Source organism: Protopterus annectens, chromosome 10.part0 (genome assembly GCF_019279795.1).
Source record: "Protopterus annectens isolate FY-2018-M chromosome 10.part0, PAN1.0, whole genome shotgun sequence".
In the NCBI taxonomy this organism is placed as follows: domain Eukaryota; kingdom Metazoa; phylum Chordata; order Ceratodontiformes; family Protopteridae; genus Protopterus; species Protopterus annectens.
In genome coordinates, this window is record NC_056744.1 from 519,919,607 (window position 1) to 519,938,985 (window position 19,379).

Genomic DNA, 19,379 nt, shown 5'->3' on the forward strand with positions numbered 1-19,379 from the left:
CTAGTAACCCTCTATGGACCTATGAACCTATAGGGAAAAATATATAAATCCTCAAAACTAACCTCCTTAAAGTTAAAAAAGACAACAGTTGCCCTATGAATAGTCAAACTGAATGCTCTAATTATAAATTCTGACCATCAGTGGTGTTAAAATAAAATGTTTATCTTGTGCTGCTAACCTATTGAAAATGATTGATTAAGAAAGTTGACCGATGCAAAGTCAACTATTTTATAAAGGCATAATGAGGTGGTTGATATCAGAAATTCAATCAGCATAAAAAGTAATAAATGTTTTTTCAGGGAGTACGTTACTTACTACTGCCAGTTTGTGGGTGACAGTCTACCCACTATATTAACTTATTATTATTATTCTGAGGTCACGCAATGTCATGAAAAAGATGATGCCCCTTTCCCAAGGTTGTGTGACTCCAGCATAGATACCGATGGTGACATTCCATTTCTTGATAATTCTTGTTTCTTGATGGATTTTTTTCAGATTTGAAACAGGCAATTTTATCAATGGAACACTATTAAAATATTTTATTCCCCTATGATGATTACTGATCAATGTGATTGCATGCGTAAGCATGAGACACAAGACTATATATTTAAAAATATATTTGTAACCATTCGGGTGTATACAAAAAATACCACATTTCCATTTTAGCTTTAGGCCTAGTAAAATGCATCGGTACAGAAAACTTGGCTGTAATAAAAAAAGTCATTTCATACTTCCATTTCCTTACTAATTATTATTATGCCTATAAGCACATCTTCGATTTTTCTCATGTTTTAAAACAAAATTAGTTATTTCATCTTCAAAAATTAAGAAACTATTACAAAGCAAAGCTTTCCTTTAACGCTCTTATATGGCACATCCATTGACTCTCTTGTCCAATAAACAAGACATGGACAAGCATATGTTCTCATCAACACTTCTCAAGTCAAGACAGAAACAAACCGAATATCTTGAAGTCATTTATTTCTAGTCTCCAAAAATGAATTAATTTATGTGATACTATAAATGTGTGTTGTATTGTGGAACCACCTGCACTTAATGTAATGGATATTATACTAAAGTTAAAAAATAGACTTTACAATATTTTTTGTAACTCAGATTTAGCCAGAATGGTGTAAAGCTATTAAATTATTACTGAATTATCAAATTATTTCAGAACATCTTCAAGCTTAAGTACAGTTTCCTAAAGTCTTTACCTACCATTTAAACAATTTCCAGCCTTCATCAACACAGACACCAAATAAAATTATGAAACTATGGAATTATACAATATTAAAATGTCTATGGTTTTCCTTACACCCTGCAATCATTTTTAACACAATGGACAATTGGGTAAATAAAAATTTCTAGGTCAATTAGCAAGCCTAGGTCACAAATGAGTTTGGATCACATTAAACTCTCAGAGTAATATTTGTTTTTCTTCTTACAAGCAAAATATGACATTGTATCAGTATTCCTATACACAAATGTCATTATAACCACACCAAATAATTTCTGCTTTTCTAACTTCTAATTTTTTCTTCTCCATCAGCTTCATAGGTAGTGTCTAAACATTTTCTGAAATATTTATATATAAAACATGCCTTCTGAAATGCACACTGGTCATGCAATAATGCAATTTATAAAAAGTCAACATCTTAAAATCATCCATATCAATGGTCTAATGCCTTTGAATACAACGGTATTGACTATTCCGACTGAAATACAATATTCCTATAAATAGGTTAACACTTCAAAAAATATAACATTGATTAGTGCATACATTTCTAAATATGCAAACACATATAGATCCAATATTCCAACTAATGTAATGATCATAAGTAAAATAAAGTTTTTATTTTTAAAGTCTGTAGGTGTCTATTAATGTCATTATCTTTCAGAAGTGGAAAATTTACCAGGCAAGTCCTTTTGGATATTTTCTCACTTCTGATGTTAATATCCACCATTAGATATTACTATCTATGTGTTCTCATTCATTTTTCATCATGGATGATATTTAATAGAAATGTCTACATGACACATTCTTAAAAGCACACACCATTTTATAACTATATAACTCTGGATGCTAAGTACTGAGCAGGTTTTCAAGTGTACTGCAAACATGGGCTCATATATTCTATTCATTGCTATTCATTTATAGCTTGGAACTCCCTTTCATAGAATGATGATATAATACTAAATAAACAACCATTTATCCTTAATACACCCCTGTCCACTAGAATGATGTATTTCCAAAGAAATTTACTAAGGATTAAAAAATAGCTGTGAAGAAATGATAATGACAAAACAGAAGAACTGTATACCACCCAGCTTACAATAGTAAGCATCAAATGCAGCTTGGCATCTTGTATATTAAGTAGAAGGCTTAAACTAGACATGAATTGTTTATGACAGCCCTCAAAAAAAAACTCTATCTTTGTCTTTATGTAATTAATTCAGATTCCTGTGTGATTTCTGTACTAGTGTAATTTGTTTTTCAGCATTGATTAAAATTCCAAAATTGGCATTTACTCAACATAACTAAATATTCATGCAAACAGCATTAATTTTATAAATCTTGTCCACTTTTATATTCTTTCCTCATACCTACATCTTTTTTCAAGCATGTATTCTTTTATTCCTATTTTTTTTTTGCTATTTTTTACATTCAGTAAGTAAATACAAACACATACATATATATATATATATATATATATATATATATATATATATATATATATATATATATACACATACGGGTTAGCTTCATTTCACTGAAAACTCATTTCAGTGACAACTCATTTTACTGAGAACTCATTTCGTTGACAGTTATATATGGCCTGTTCCCCACTACAGTGTGATCCTGGAGTTAGAATATATAGTAAGGGGGGCAAAGCCCCCCACATACTATAAACGTTTTAAACTATACAGATGGATACTTACAAGTGCAATGAATAACTGTTTTGCAGAAAACAATATACAACCAAAGTATGTGGGGGCCTGAGCCCACCCACCCCTTACTATATATTCTAACTCTAGGATCGCACTACAGTGGGGAACAGGCCATATATAACTGTCAATGAAATGAGTTTCAGTGAAATGAGTTGTCAGTGAATGAACTTACAGTGAATTGGTTTTGCTGATTTGGTTGTCAGTGAAATGAGCTGTCAGTGAAATGAAGGTAACCCACACATACACACACAGACATATATATATATATATATATATATATATATATATATATATATATATATATATATATATTCATTCACAATACACAATATATCTATATATCTATATATATATATATATATATATATATATATATATATATATATATATATACATATATACATATATATATATATATATATATATATATATATATATATATATTCAGAATTCATACACACATTGTTTTTTTAAAAACTCTGACAAAAATGCTATATTTTTTTTCTTTCAGTAATAGCTTCATGTATTTCTTTACAATTGAAATTAAACTAATAGTGTCAACAGAAACCACTTCAAGCCTTTTTAGATAAACTACTAGCCTACTGCTGTAGGAAATACAATTTGTCCTTCATTGTGATTTGTTCCCCACAAATTATTCTTCCCTCTTTGACAGAATGTTACAATACTGATTTTTGCTTTTAGTTTCTGGATAATAACTAATGCATTTTCCATATATTTTAGTAAACTGCCTTTGAAGTCTAGATTTTACTCTTGATTGGTTCATCTGTGCATTTATTTAAGTTGACAGTTACAGATGTGTCACAAATGACTGGTTCCTATTTGATTTTAGAAAACCTGACATTTCATAAATGGCTAATCAATTACAAACCATATGTCTGCTCACCAGTCACACTGAAAATGCCATGTCTATTAATAATCTTCCAAAAGATGGTCATCATATTAGTTTCCAGAAAACTACTACTTATGAGGTATCAGTAATGACTCTGTTTTCTGTTTTGGCTACAATCAAGGCAGTCTAGCTGGGATTCGATATACTGAAGCACTCATTCAATATTATCTTCATCTTGCTTGGCATCACGATATCATGTATCATTTTTTTTTGTCTTTTTTCTCCTCATGATAATGGGGATCGGTATACAACCCCTGTGTGGCACATGTTTTGTTTCCTTTTTCAAACTGATCAATATTGTCTCATCTCATATTTGGATGTTTTGACAACTTCTCTACACAGAGATTGCACATTTTTTTGATTTCCATTTCATGTGATACTAAAAGGTAATGACAATAGAACTTGCTGCACCCCCTACCCTTCCACCCTTGTTGTGCCCACAGTAACACCAAGTTTTGTGATTTGATGGTTTCTGATTTATATGTATGTGTATATATATTTGTTGGAAAACAGACTTGAGCTGGCTACCTGAGTCAAAAAGGCAAGAAGGCAGCAAAGAATAGTACAAAAAGTAATGATTCATCATTTTGAATTAATTAATTTATTTTTATTTTAGTTTACATTTGATAACTGGGAAAGTCCGACTGCACACAGGTCCATTTTCAGTGGAGGCCCGGGGAGAAAAGCTCCAAGTACATCCATTCACTATTCATTATTAATGAAATGCATTGTTTTGCATTTGCAAATGCCATTTAGTAGTACGGGTTCATAGGTCACTGATCTTCATTTATAAACACTGGTTCCACATGTTGGTATAAATGAGACTCTTGGTAAACAAACAATGGAGGTGGTACTGCTAATCAGTAACATAATCATTTACAAACCACATACATGGAAGTGACAGTGGGGATTGAAAAAGGCTTCAGTCACATCTTGCAAAAAGAATTTATAATAGTGTACATTAGAAAAAAATCATCAACTTCGTGGCACTTGTATATTATAATAAAATTATCAACTTCATGATACATAATGCAAATATACTAAAATTCATCAGCATTAGTAATACAAACAGGATTCAGTGGAATGAAGCAAATAACTAAATTCATTCCTTTAAAAATGTGCACTCTATTAAATAATAAAAGCAAACCTTTTCTCTAGCCTTATGAATTCCAAGTATGTGCACTACTGCACTCACAAATGATATGGCAACATATTTAGTGTTTGTCATTACAACTTGCAGCTATGAGTGGCCAAGGAACTGACAGAAGTCACCTATCTGTTGGCATAAGAATGAGTAAATGTTAACTAGTGACTTGCAAGTTCTTTGAAGACCTGTTACATTAAATAATTTTACAGTGACCAAATTCATAAATTTAATTTCATAAGTTTGATCATTTTACAGTGACCAAATTCATAAATTTAATTTCATAAGTTTGATAAAGTGAAAGAACTATTAGCAATAAAATGTAGCTTTTGCATCACATTCCAATGTGAAAATGACTTGTATAGTATATCGATATAGTAATTAAAATACTATATAGTGCTTGGTTGAAACTTGGATCCCCAATGAATCCTTGACTCATAGCTCCTGTCAGATTAACTAGTTGATCAAAAGTTGTCAGCTACTAAACTCCTTAAATAGAGCAGTACAGCAACATGTGTGTGTGTGTGTGTGTGTGTGTGTGTGTATAATATGGGTCTAGGACTACTGAACAAAAGTTCAGTAGTCTGAAACCACATCTAATGAACACACTTTAGTGAAAGTGCTTTTTACCGAAAAAGCACTTTCGCAAAAGTCCCTCAAAAAAGTAAAAAAAAAAAACAAAAACAAAAAAAAATACAACTAACATTTATGCAGGGGTGGCAAGCCCCCTGCACCCCCATGTGGGGGACTGTGCCCCCCCTTACTTTTATATTCTCACTTCGAGATCCCACTACAGTGGGGAAAAGTGAATATTCCTTTATCTCCACTGTAATACGATCTCAGCAACAGACATTCCCTCACAATTTCCCTTACTTTTCAGCATACTTCTGTGAAAGTGCTTTTTCGGTGAAAAGCACTTTCGCGAAAGTATGCTCGGCTATTTCAGTTTCGGTGAAACGGCCGTTCGGGGAACACTACGAGACCCATATATTTATATATATTTGGCAGCAAGTGCAAAAGGTGTACAAGTATGTTTATTTTTTCATAGATTTTGTGGGTAAGTTCAAGGCGTAATGGTCATCAAAAAGCTTCATGCCCCAAATCACTTAATGGCGCCCAAGCAGTATTCTATTTCCTCTTGAAGGTATGGATTTCTGTGCTGATTTTAATTGTGAGAGGAAGTTTACTCATAAGCATGGAAGCCTTTCAGATATGAAGTTGTCCTATTTCAAGATATAACTGATACCAATTTTTATTAAGATCAAATCCCCTTTGTATTGAAATCATCTGGCCACTATACTGAACAAAGGGCTTCAAACAAGAGAGGTCCTTTAATACTCTGTATGTCAAGTCTAGGTGTACGGTAAGAAACAAAGAAGAGAGAGACTTCCTGTAGTCTTTGCATATTGGACAAGATTTGAAGCCTTTTGATTCTCTTTTGAGAATGTTTTGTACATTCCCTAACTGTGCCAGACAGCTTGGACATGGGTTACAGAAAAGGGTGCAGCATTTTATAAATGGCTTTCTAGGAGCTGCATATGGGGGCTTCGTTACCTCCAGGGTACAGCTCTCAACAAGAAAGTAGACCAGATGGGCGACTTCATATGCTTTGTGGATTGTATCAGCTGCAGAGGGTATTAAATAAGAAGTCATATTGTACAATAATTCAAAGATCTTTTTATGATTTTTGTCCATTTATTGTTGTTTCTCACTATCAATATATGAAGCAGATGCCAGAACTCTGGATTTTTGACACTGAAGACAAGGTCATTGCTACTTTACCATTTCTGTATAAAATTGTGTGTCATTCAGTATGAAGTGGTGCTAGCAGGGTTAAGAAAAGAACAATGCTTCCAAGTTTGCAGTCTGTCTACTTGGTGATCCATATAGTGGAATAAGCTTTGACATCCTTGAAAAAGGGGCCTTACAAAATATGCTTGTGAGGGTATTTAGTCTGTAAATATTGATGTCTGAGGATGGGTTTTCCTTTTATAGTAGGAACAGAACAGCCTCCTTCCAGATGTGAGAGATGTAGCCAGTTTTAATTCTCTATTATGCATGTACATAACAGGATATAGTAGACTATGTATAATTTCACAAGTAAGGTTTCCTGGTATCTCATCCTGCCATACAGTACCAGTGTTTCTGAATTAAAAGAGTTTACAATGCCAGGGGCATTTTATTCAGCTTACTCAATTTTGTCATCAGTTTGCATGCTTTTTGATAGATACCATGTTTTCTTCAGAACATAAAACAATGGTAATAGAAAATCCTTTCTATCACAGTAGGGACTCTATTACAGCTAGTAGGTTTCTAGTGTTGCCATTTTCTATATGCAAGACTGTCTTATTCTTTAAGCATTATAGGGATATCATTTTTTTCTGGGAGTGTAGAGGCCCTCTAAATGTGGCATCAGTCTCAAAAGGCACATGGGTGGTTCACTGTTTCAGTGTAGTGCCACTCTGTTATTACTTGCATATATACTACAACTAACAGACAGACATTTTGCCAATTGATTTAGATTGGACAGAAAAGATCCCCAGGTGCCTTTTCCCCATCATGTCAATTTTCCTTTGTCAAAATCACATAAAACATTTACAAAGCCATGCAGGGTAAAACTATTTTATACGACTTTCCATAGCTGAACACTGAACTAGCATATAGAAAAATGCATATAGCCAATAAAGAGTAACCAAGGTAAGTTTTTGCAGCAAGGAGTTCACCATTTAAAGTAGTCCCTTCTCAGCATATTGGCATCTACAGAACAATGCAGTATGGACATCTCATTTATGTTACAATAAATACCATCACTGTGTATATAAGGCAGTTTATTCTTATTCCAGAATTCACAATTTGCTGAATAGTTATACTTAGGAACACAATTATTTTATTGTATAACTATTTTAGAAATGGCTATATCCTTCACAGCAGTATATATATTTTACAAACTCCTATAAATGTGTATATATTCTAGAAATTTCTATAAATGGGTCAATGTATATTTCTAAATTACCTTTCTGCATATTATTAGATTGTCATTATTTTTCCATTCAACCATTTATTTGTGAATAGTACAACCATTTTGTCTGTGGTCTATTTGACACTTATGAATAGCAAATCCTAAGAAAAGAACCAACTGTTATTCTTTATGAGTTATCATCTGTCTGGGAAGTAAAATCCTATGCTGTCATAGACCTTCACAAAATTTTGTTTGAAACAATACACAGCAAAACTTACGCAACAGTAACTGAAATGAATTCACAAGACTAGATAAATAAGACTTTGAGTAATATAATCTCCATAGAGGAAACTATGATCAAATGTCAAAGTAAGAAGATATGGCTAAATTAATATCGTGATGATCCATTTATAGCCATTGTTATGTTTATGTAATATGTCTGTACCTGTCCTATACACATTTGGGTATATTCTTTGAGATAAAAGTCTCTTCCATTCTAATTTCACAACAATAAGAAAGTATCCACTAGGATTTAATGCACACCATTTGCTAATTGCCAGTTTTTAAATAACATAACACTTAATAGCATTAATTGTAAATTGCTTTATTTATGCTGTCAAGGTCACCTACAATATTACACAAGTAAAACTGAATGACTTCCAGTCATATTCTTTGATGTAAACCTTAGAATACCAGTAGCCAAATGCCTTTCTTCTGTTCCACAATGGCAAAATGTGTAAATCAACTTATAATCAACCAAGTTTAAAAATTCGGGAAAAAACATATCAAATTCCAACTGATGTCATTAAATTGCCAAGTACTAAAGAATAATTGAATAATGTGGGTTCCCAGCATGTTCATCTAATTTATAAAGAGAAAGGGGTTTGAAAATATTTGTTGAACATGATAGAACCACCATATAAACTTAAGGCTGAAAAGCTGAATTTATATTAATATATATAAAGGGAGCATGATGGCTGTTCCTTTACTGCATGTTCAGAAAAATATGATTAGACTATTTCATACTATGTAGCTTTATTGTTTTTAAACACACAACATCCATGTTAATGCTATATTGTGTTTTTTTAATAAAATAAAGAGTTAGAGATTAATACATTTTAATTACAAAATCAAAATGTAACCTCATGTTTCCTGAAATGTTCTCCATTTTGGCTTGAAGTAGTTTGAAGATATGCTATTTCTGCTCATGGCCAGGTATACTACTGGCTGGCATAAAAGTTCTTTTGCTTCTAAAATTAATGACTGTTCTGATACCCCACAGAAGTACAGCAGCCAAAAATATGCATATAGAGTAAAAAAAAATGGAGCAGATTTTATGTGCTGACACTGTAAGACGTGCTTAAATTATAAAATAAGTCTGTAAGTACCAACAGCAGCAATTATATACCTTACATCTCGCACTTAACAAAATAAAAACAAATACTGGATTTGAAAATGATACCTCTTTGTGGGTTCTGCCTGGCTTTCTTTAAAAGGGCATATTCGGAAAAACATCTGCCTTTAAAAATAGCACTGAGGTGTGTAGGAGAAAGGGATGAAACAGACTCTACAAAGTATTTGTGGTTTAGTGCCTTAATGTTGTTCATTCTGTTTAAAACTTGGGGTACGAGAAGTTAAAATAAAATTGAAGTTCACAATGACAGACACTGACTGATATGTAACATATATATCATCCATCCTACTATTCAAAACATAGAGGTGATAGTACAAAGTCATTGCTTTGACATCATTATGTAAAGATTGCATATCAAGTACTTACATTGTAGAGGACTGTTGTCCATCCTTCCATAGTGATGCACTGAAAAACAGTCAACACAGCAAACAGGATGTTGTCAAACTGAGTTATTCCATCATTTGGACCAATCCAGTCTTGGCACTTGTAACCAGGAGGACATTCTTGCTCTCCGCAAGGATATTGTGGTTCTAGCTCCTCTAACTCACCCGTTTCTGTAAGATATAAAAATAAGTGTCAAAAATAACTCAAAAAGTACTGGTCTGTCTTACTGTCTACTTGCAAGTCTTTCTGGGTAATTACCTGTCTGTCTATATGTCGATGTCTCTATCTATTACTCTGTTGATTTAAATAGAAAGCTATATCTCCTCAGGCATCCACTGACAAAGGGCACCTGTGCCCAATTGGACTTTCCCGGTAAAAAATTAGACAATACTGTTATGGAGATAGTGAAGGATAACTAGGGAGCAAACCCCTTGGTATTTAAATCTGACATTCTGTTCAGTTGCATCTGTGGTCTGTATGAAAAGGTATAAACTATTCACCTGTGAAAGACAGAGCAGAAGAAGAAGAAATGAAGAACCACCCGAACTCAGTAACTTGTGAGTTCATTTCACTTTGTCTCTACCTACTGCATTGTAGAAATTTAGCTTCCATAGCTAATGCTCAGTACTTCACTTAGATAACAAAACAGCTAAGGAAAAGATTAGCTGTAGAACACGTTCTTTCTTATACTATGATGAAAATTATTATAACCTCCTGTTTCTCTTCTCAAAGTTATATGTGTCTGTATGTTTAACTGTTAACTCTGCTGTTTAACTCATTCTTTCTTATTAAAGTCTGTCTGTCTATTTACTTATTTCTTGATCAGTAAGAGAGTATTTATTGCTAAATAGAGGCAAGCTGTTTCCATCTAATTCTAACTGACCAGACCATAATGCTGCACACTGTTACTTGTGATTATAATTATTTGGCTTGCTAGCAAAAGTTAAATGGTAACTTGGAGGACTCTAGTCTGACAGTCTGGAGTGATGTCAGTTTACTACCTAGAAGAGGTGCCTGAAGAGTTAGAGAACATAACAGGCCTTCCCTCCAAAATAGAGTGTGTGTGTGTGTGTGTGTGTGTGTGTGTGTGTGTGTGTGTGTGTGTGTAAGATTTTATTTAAAGGGCAGGTACACTGGGAAAATTAACACTGGAATGCCTTGAAACTTATAGAAATTGGTGGTAAAAAGATCTTGAGAGCTAGCTCAAAAACTCCAGTCATTGGGTGTTTTTGTGCAAAACCTGCTTTTGGTGAGAATGGTATAGATCCTTATCCATGACAAAAGTAAAAATATAGAATACTTGTGTAAAATCTTAACATAACCATAGATGGTCTTCTCTTCCATGTTACAGTATTCCAAACCCTTGGGTTTTTCTCTGCTGCTACCCAAATGTCCTGCCAGTATACAAAAGCATGTAGTCACTGCAGGGTACGTGGGACGTTTGACATTGGCTAGGAATGTGGGCCTTAAAAGTGATGTGTGTACATACCAGACCTCAGAACTGAGTGCCCCAGTCAGACCTCAGGCCCAGGATAACTGTAGAAGTCCTGCACCATCCAAGAATGAGCAGTCTAGTAGAAGAAGGTGGGAGGAGGGAGGGAAGGCATACTGCAATGTGGAAGAGATGGACATCTATGGTTATGCTAAGATTTTACACAACTATTCTATGTCCTTCTCTTCTCATGTTGCAGTATTCCAAACTCTTGGATGAGTGTAACAGGGAAGAAGAGGGTGGAGGGTTGGAAGTATGTTTTATGAAGCCATGAAGGATTGCCTTGGCAAATCCAGCCCTGGATTTGTAAATGTGATCCAATTTATAATGTTTGGTAAAGGTGTAGACAGAGGTCTATGTAGTTGCCTCCAAAATGGTGGCAGTGCCCAGTCCTTTAAAGAAAGCTCCAGATGAGGCCAAAGCCCTAGAGCAGTGTGCTTTAATCCTAGACCCTAAGGGTTTCCCATGGTATGCATAGTAGAAGGAAATTGCCCTGTAAATTCAGGCAGACATTGTCTGCTTTGTCACTGCTTTCCCCAGAGCCCTGGGATGAAAGGAGACAGACAACTGGTCTGTTTTTCAGTGGTCTTGTCAAGGTAAAAACTAAGCTGCCTATGCACATCAAGGGAACATTCTAGGGATGGGCAAATAAAGTGGGAAGGTAAATAACTTGGTATAAGGATAGCTCATTGATCACCTTGGTCATAAAGGGAGGGTTGGTCCTAAGGGTTATCCTGTCCTTGTGGAAGGTGAGGAAAGGTGAAATAACCATGAGATCCTGTAACTCTGACACTCTTCTAGCTAATGTTAAGGCTACTAGGAGAACCATTTTCCAAGTGCAGTGTTTTAGAGTGGCCTTGGAAGCTGGTTCAAATGGGGCCACTGTGAGCTTCTCCAAAACATAATTCAGGTCCCATGCTGGTGGACCAGGTTTCCTGGGGGGCTTGAGATGCAGCACTCCCTTTAGGAGTAACTTTGTAGGCAATCAAGATGCCAAAGGGGGGTCCAGAGACAGACAAGCTGAAATAGCAGGAAAGTGGGCTTTAACAGAGTAGTATGTCAACCCTGTCTGTGGGAGTTCACACAGGTATGACAGTACCAAAGGGACATCACCCTGAAAAGGGTCCAACTGTCTTTGTAGACACCATATGGAGAATTATTTCCATTTTGACATGTAAGATCTCCTAGTGTTAGGTTTCCTGGCCTCCTGCAGGACTGTGAGCATGGCCTCATTATAAAGGTTTCTGTAAGGGATCAGAAATCTAACACCCACAGGGTAAGGTTCAGAGACTGTGGGTTGGGATGGATTAGGAATCCCTTATCCTGTGTGAGTAGGTCCACTCTGTGAGATAATGTGTGGTGATTTCCCCTAGCTAAATGCACAAGGAGGGGGTACCAATGTTTTATTGGCCAAAAGGGAGTCACTAACAAGATTTTTGGTTTGTCCTGCTGGATTTTCAGTATGACTCTGAAGAAGTGGGAAGGGGGAATGCATACAGAAACATCCCCTTCCAAGAGATTAAGAAGGCATCCATTGCCCTTGATGTCAGACTGGGTAGTCTGGTGTAAAAGGATGTAAGTTGTCTGTTCATAGGGGAGGCAAACATATCTATCTGAGGTGTACCCCATTTGTGGACTATGTCCAGGAACATATCTCGGTGGACCATCCGTTTGTGGGACTGTGACATGTACCTGCTCAAGGTATCTGCCTGGGTATTCTGCTCTGATGGGATATACACTGCCTGTAGAGTGACACTTGTGGCAAGCACCCACACATGGAGAGCTAGTCTGCACAGCAAATAGGATTTTGTTCCCCGCTGCTTGCTGAAATACTGAAGAACTGTGGTGTTGTCTGTGAACAATTTTAATGAGCCCTGTTCAGTGTATGTTGGAAGGCCTTCAGGTCCAGAAGAATTGCTCTCATCTCTCTGATATTGATATGTTCCTGTCTGATGGAGTACAGCCAGGCTGCTCCCTATCCCAGATATGAGGGATCTGTGTACATCTCCTGTACTGGCATGTGAACCTATAAGGGGAGTCCTGCTTGCAGTTCACTTGATTCAGCCACCGCTAAATCTCTTTCCTGAAGCAAGGTAGGAAGGGGATTTTGAACTCTAGAGGATGAGACTGCTGTGTCCATATAGACCTTATGTACCATTGTAACTTTCTCATGTGGAGCCTTGCCAATGACAACATGGAAATGGTCAATGGCATATGACCCAGGAGTATGAGGTACTATGTGGCAGTCAAGGCTGTGATTTGAAGGATGGTGAGCAGGTACTGCCTTAAGTTTTCTACCTTTTGAGGTGGCAGAAAGGTTCGCATGACATCAGTTCTTATCCTGCACCCCAGGAATATTTGGTCCTGAGAGGGGTTCATGTTGGACTTGGGGTAGTTCATTATGACACCCAGTACTTGCAAGAGTGATACTACTGTTTGAAGATGTAGCAGGGATTCTGGGCAGTCTGCCTGGATGAGAAGGTCGTCTAGGTAAGGGAATATTTGAATCCCTTGAGTCCTGCAGAAATCCACCACAGGCACCAAGCACTTGGTGAAGACCCCTGGTGCTGTAGAAAGTCCAATGGGCAAGGCAGAGAACTGAAAATGTGAGGAGCCCACAGACAAACATAGGTATCTCCTGTAGTTGGGGATGTGCAGATTGGCATCCTTGATGTCCAAAGTAGCCAAGAATCCCTGAGGAGAAATCAAGGGGAAGAGGGTCTGCAGAGTGAGTATATGGAAGGTGGGTACTTGCAGGAAGAGATTGAGGTAGGAAAGATCTAGGATTGTCTCCAGGGCCCATCTTTTCTTGGGACTAGGAAGAGTCTGGAATGGAAGCCCTTTCCTTTTTCTGTCATAGGGGCAGATTGAATTGTTCCTTGGGCAAGGAGGCTCTACATAACTGGTGGAAAAAGGGAGAGCTGTTCTTTGGGGGGCTGAGGGATCCCCCTCAAGGAAGGTATTGTAAGCCAAGTCATGAAATAATGCTTTACTATGATGGATAAGACCCACCTGTCTGTGGTAATGATTTTCCAAACAGGGAGACAGTAAGAGAGCCTTATGGATAGGGGATGGAGTTGAGAGTTTTTTCACTAATTACAGGTAGTCACAGACTACCTGCCCTGTCCTGAAACTGAAGCTTCTGGGCCAGAGTCTTAGTAGGCCTGGATGGGGTTTGTTGCTCCTTGGCACTCTTTCTGCCCCTGGAAGGAGGAGGGAGAGCATTGTGTTTCCTTATGAGTTGAGTTTTTGAATTGTAATTCCTGTGCAATTTGGGAATAGGAGAAACAAACAGGTCCTTCAAGTCTTGTAACTCCTTCCCCTTCTGTTGCAGGGTTTTGAACAACTCTGCCACCTTTGTTTCAAAGAGGGTAGAGTTATCCAGAGGTGCATCCAGTAGTTTTGCCTGAATATCATCAGCTAAGGGCTGTAACCTTAGCCATGAAAATCTTCTCAGGACTGAGGGAAATGCAGCAGATCTGGCAGAAACATCAGCTTTATCATAACTGCACCTAATGGATTGCTTAGTAACCTGAGAAGACAGGGGTAAAAGGCTGGATATCTCTGCTTTGGCAGGAGAGCCTGGGATCTTATTCAGAAGCTTAGTGGTTTGTCCTAAAAGGGCTAAGGCATATTTAGACATATGGGTTTGATAGTTTACTGCCCTGAATGCCAAGGTAGCTGAGGTACAGACCTTTTTGAAGGTGCTTCATGACCTTGCTGTCTTTATCTATGGGGAGAACTGAGGAGGATAGATGAATTTGAGGCCTTATCAGCAGAAACTGATATCATGCCAGGGTCCACTGCCAGACATTTAATAAGAAATTTAACCCCCTCAGGGACCTTGTACAATCTATCAGACCATCAAAGGGCAGGGAGCTGAGAGTCAGGATTAACAGATGCTGCATTAACTGCATCCAGAAAAGCTGGTAAGACTGGGGGTATAGCTAAAGGAGCAGGAGTGTCCATCTGTAGAAGTTTATAATATTGTTTCTGAACTTCTGTAATCTTAGAGGAGTCACATTTGAAATACTCTCTCATTTTGGAAATGGTCTCCCCAAAGGTGATATCCTCAACAGGAGAATCTGTTTCTGGAGAATCTTCCTCTGGGGAGGCATAACCAAGGAGAGATGGTAACTGGAAGGCATATGATAATGAGTCCTCTGAAAAAGAAGAATCAGAGGAGTCCTTCACTTCAGCTTTAGAAGTATCTAAGGCCTGAGGCCTAGGGCTTATCACAGGAGGAGCCACTGGGGAGGATGAAGGCATAGCAGGCCTCAGAGCCATAAAAGCATTAAAAATGCTCTGAGAAAAGGCCTGCCACTCTGGCTGGCTCTGTACCTTGGAAGAAATATGCTTTTTGCTTTCTGTTTTCTTTTAAGGGAAGGCCTAGCAGGTGTAGGGGCCAAGGTAGGCTTAGGTTCAGCAACATGTGTAGTAGTGGAGGAATCCGTCTGGGCAGCCAGTACAAGCTGAGGTTCCCCCTCACCATTGTTAGTCGATGTCTGCTTTATCTCTGAGGATGTGCCTTCCACTCTTAGTTTTGTGGTTTCCCCAATGGTACCCCCTGTACCCATATTCACGGTGACCAATCGTTTCTCCATGCTAACATTGGCCACAGGAAGGACATCTGCTGGAAGAGGTGCCACAACGGATTCAAGCCTAGCAACTTTGGTATTTTTCTTTGGTGGCTCAACGGGCTGGCCATATGGTCCCTCCATACCTAAAGCTAAGCACTTAAAGTACTGGTTTTCCAGGTAAATGTTTAATGCATGCAAAAGAACAAAACGTTCTCAATGGGGTACTAATCTCTGAAAGACAATCTGATGGCCAGTATGGCAGGAACAGTTGATGTTCAACTGGCAACATTGAAGTTCTGAGGTCTGGTATGTGCAGACATCACTTTTATGGCCCATGTTCCCTTAATCAATGTCAGACATCCCACATACCCCGCAGTGAGTAGAAGCTTTTGTATACTGGCCAGACATTCAGGTAGCAAGAGAGGAAAACCCAAGGGTTTGGAATACTGCAACATGAGAATAGAAGAACATCCTATATTATCTTGTGGTCAGGGTCTTTTGTACCCATTTTAAACTTTAATCTGTTTAGTACAAGTTCTGTAACTCAAGAGATCATATCCCTGATACCAATCACATTTAAGATTTTTAAATTTATATATTCAATTTTGTATTGGGCTAGATCCAAGCATCATAGCCCCTGCCCACAGTCTATTATTTTAAATCTTTCAGTGCCAAATGAGCCTCAACAACTATTTTGTGTAAAGTAAGCAAAGCATATCCCAGTCTAGGATTCAATTCATGCCACTGACTGCATTCTATATAACAGACAACTTATCACAGAGGCCTCAACAAATCACAAATGTCATCTAATTGAGTGTTTCTCAGCCTTTAGTGGGTGGGGTGGTAAGTGCCAGGTAATTTTCAAGCTAAGTGAAATATTCTCATGCCACAGATGTTGGTGGCTTTCTCTGTGTAAATTATGAAGGTTCAAACTGTAACCCTTTCCTTTAATAAAGAGTATACTCATTATTAAAGACTGTTGTGAATGACCATCTGGAATTCTGCAGAGTTGACTTTGCCAGGTTATGAAATGATGAAAGTACCAGCGATGAAGAGAGGAGATATACATAGCAGATGGGCAAGACAGCAGAGGGTATAATGCTGGTTACACCCAAGATCAAGCAAGATGCAAGTCATATGCATAAGCTGTACTTCTGTACAAAATTCTTGAAGAACTTCATAGCAAAAGACTACATAATGAGATGCAATTTAGAAATGTGTGCAGAGAATGTGCCAAAGCATTATTTCATTTGCAATTATTCTTGCTTTTTGCAATTCATAATCACAATTTGTTATGCAAGTGTACAGTGTGCATCTGCTATATAAAAAGCAAATCCACACACACCTTCCAGTCACTTTGCAATTGATGAAGATGCTCTCTTTTGCTGCCAGCTTTGCTACATCCTGTTGTGAGCTGTGTGATGTTGCCATATCACAACCTGGTTCACAGAGTGCCACTCATAAGCCTCAGAGGGGGAAATATATGCAAAGGGTTACCCATTACAACTTATAGGATCAATAGCTACTTCACATGTTTAGACTGGACAGGGAGATTAGAAGGGCTTTAGTGAACTTGTATGGCCCACGAACTGGAACTTGGGGAATGTGTGGTCTTCCTACTCCTGTTGATACTGAGGTGTATATAGCACACACTATACGTGATAGTGGTACCTCAAAGAAAACAAATGAGGACATATTGTGTATCTCATAGGCTTCTGCCTTGAAGATACTGCATCAGTTCCTGAATATACTCTTTATCAAGGTGGATGAGTGTATCCATTTATCTCTCTCTCTATCTCTTTGTGTGTGTGTGTGTGTGTGTGTGTGTGTGTGTGTGTGTGTGTGTGTGTGTGTGTGTGTGTGTGTGTGTGTGTGTGTGTGTTTTCAGCAAGCAGGCAACTGCTAATGTTGCCACTCTTCACTTAAGGGTTTTTTTTTTACTTTTGGAGCTCATTCTGCCACTTCTTGATGTTGTTGCTGGTTCAGGTATGTATCACAATTTGTGATCCCTTGTCACATTTGAAATGTGTCATACATATTGTCCCCTAATGACAGTGTTGAGGATTGCCCCATAGATCACCTGCAAGTACTTGCAATTGAGCTTGACAATGAGTTGCTAGAATGACAAGATCTACCAGATGCAGTGGAAGCAGCTGACATTGACCAAACAGAGCTACTTGACCTAATTTCAGAGGTCTGTGATACAGTTGTATTGCCGAATACTAATTTGGTAAATGTAAAAAGACTGAAGAATATTTGCTAGAACCACATGCAGTAATGGTGGACTTTTCAGCTTTCTTTACTGCTTTGCAACCTTGGAGTTGGTATGCATACATTTAGGGGACTGGAGGTATACATGGAGGCACCCCTTTGAAAAAAAAATATTTAGAATTTCAGCAAAATTGATTTTGCTGAATGTTTTTCATTTTTTTTTAGATTCACTGAAACTGTATTCAGCAACTTGACATGCTTCCAGCTCCTATCACATGACATGGAAATTTGATGGTATCTAACTGCCTTATTCTTGGCTGAATCCACAAACATGTCTGCGGCACCTTTTGGGAAATGTTTGTTGCCTATCCTGTTCAGCCATCATGCATGTGCACTTACACTCAGTCATGTCCAACACTGACAGCGAAGTGTGTCTGGTTAAGTCTTCAGTGGTGTTTGGATAGTGATGGCATGGAAGCCATGTGAGCAACTATGCTCTGCATCACAACATCATACCTGTCTTCCACCATTCCCATGTACTCACATATAATGTGCAGCACACTAACCCTTTCTACCTGGAACTCATTTGTAATAGCCTGTGCCTAAACTATTTCACAACATGTGCTGCTGCGTAGATAAAGCTTTGCATATTTTTGGAACAAGCCATGAATAATGTTATTGTTTATCAAGGCTGTGTGCAGACTGCACAATGGGTAATTCAACCTCAAGCATTGTTGTGTCTTCCTACAGGGGTTTAACTTGTCCGCAAGAAAGAGGTGTTGAGCTATGAGGTAATTCCTACTCTCATCTGGTAATATCATTCACCCATGATGAACTTTGTGTGAGTCTGCTTCATTGATGATGGAGTTATCAACCTACTGGGGGGAGGGGGCCTTGCCAGTCTGTACCACTGTTCTTAGGTAGTGGCATGGCTTTGACTGTAAAGGCATCATTGACTGTCATTCTGCTGACAACGTCAGCCTTCTGTAGTGCAGCACAGCATGTCATTCATTCTGCTCCTACATCTGTGAATGAATTAATACTATTGGAATACCATATCCTTTTTAAAACCTCTGAAAGGTTACAACATGATGGAATTGACGAAGTCTATATTTACCATGTTCTATTTGCTCATTTAGCACTACTGCAGATGATATATTACTTGATGCAGAAGCATTTCACATGTATAAGCAGTTATTATGTATATCAAGGAATACATGGCCTAATAATTGTAGTCTGCAGCAACACTGACCCCGTAGGATCTATATTATATAAGTGAATGCTCAACATTGCGAATGTTATATAATCAACCAAAATTCCACAAAAACACAAAACA

At 37.5% G+C, this 19,379-nt stretch overlaps 1 protein-coding gene across 4 annotated transcripts in view; it reads right to left on the minus strand.

Moving 5' to 3' along the window:
* LOC122813204 (voltage-dependent R-type calcium channel subunit alpha-1E-like) overlaps positions 1 to 19,379 on the minus strand; it is a 4,399,719-nt gene that overhangs the window by 2,860,335 nt on the left and 1,520,005 nt on the right. For all 4 annotated transcript variants that reach the window (XM_044085387.1, XM_044085385.1, XM_044085384.1 and 1 more), the window contains one exon: positions 9,743 to 9,930. In XM_044085387.1, coding sequence (XP_043941322.1) covers positions 9,743 to 9,930 — 188 coding nt within the window. The remainder of the gene's footprint in view (positions 1 to 9,742; positions 9,931 to 19,379) is intronic.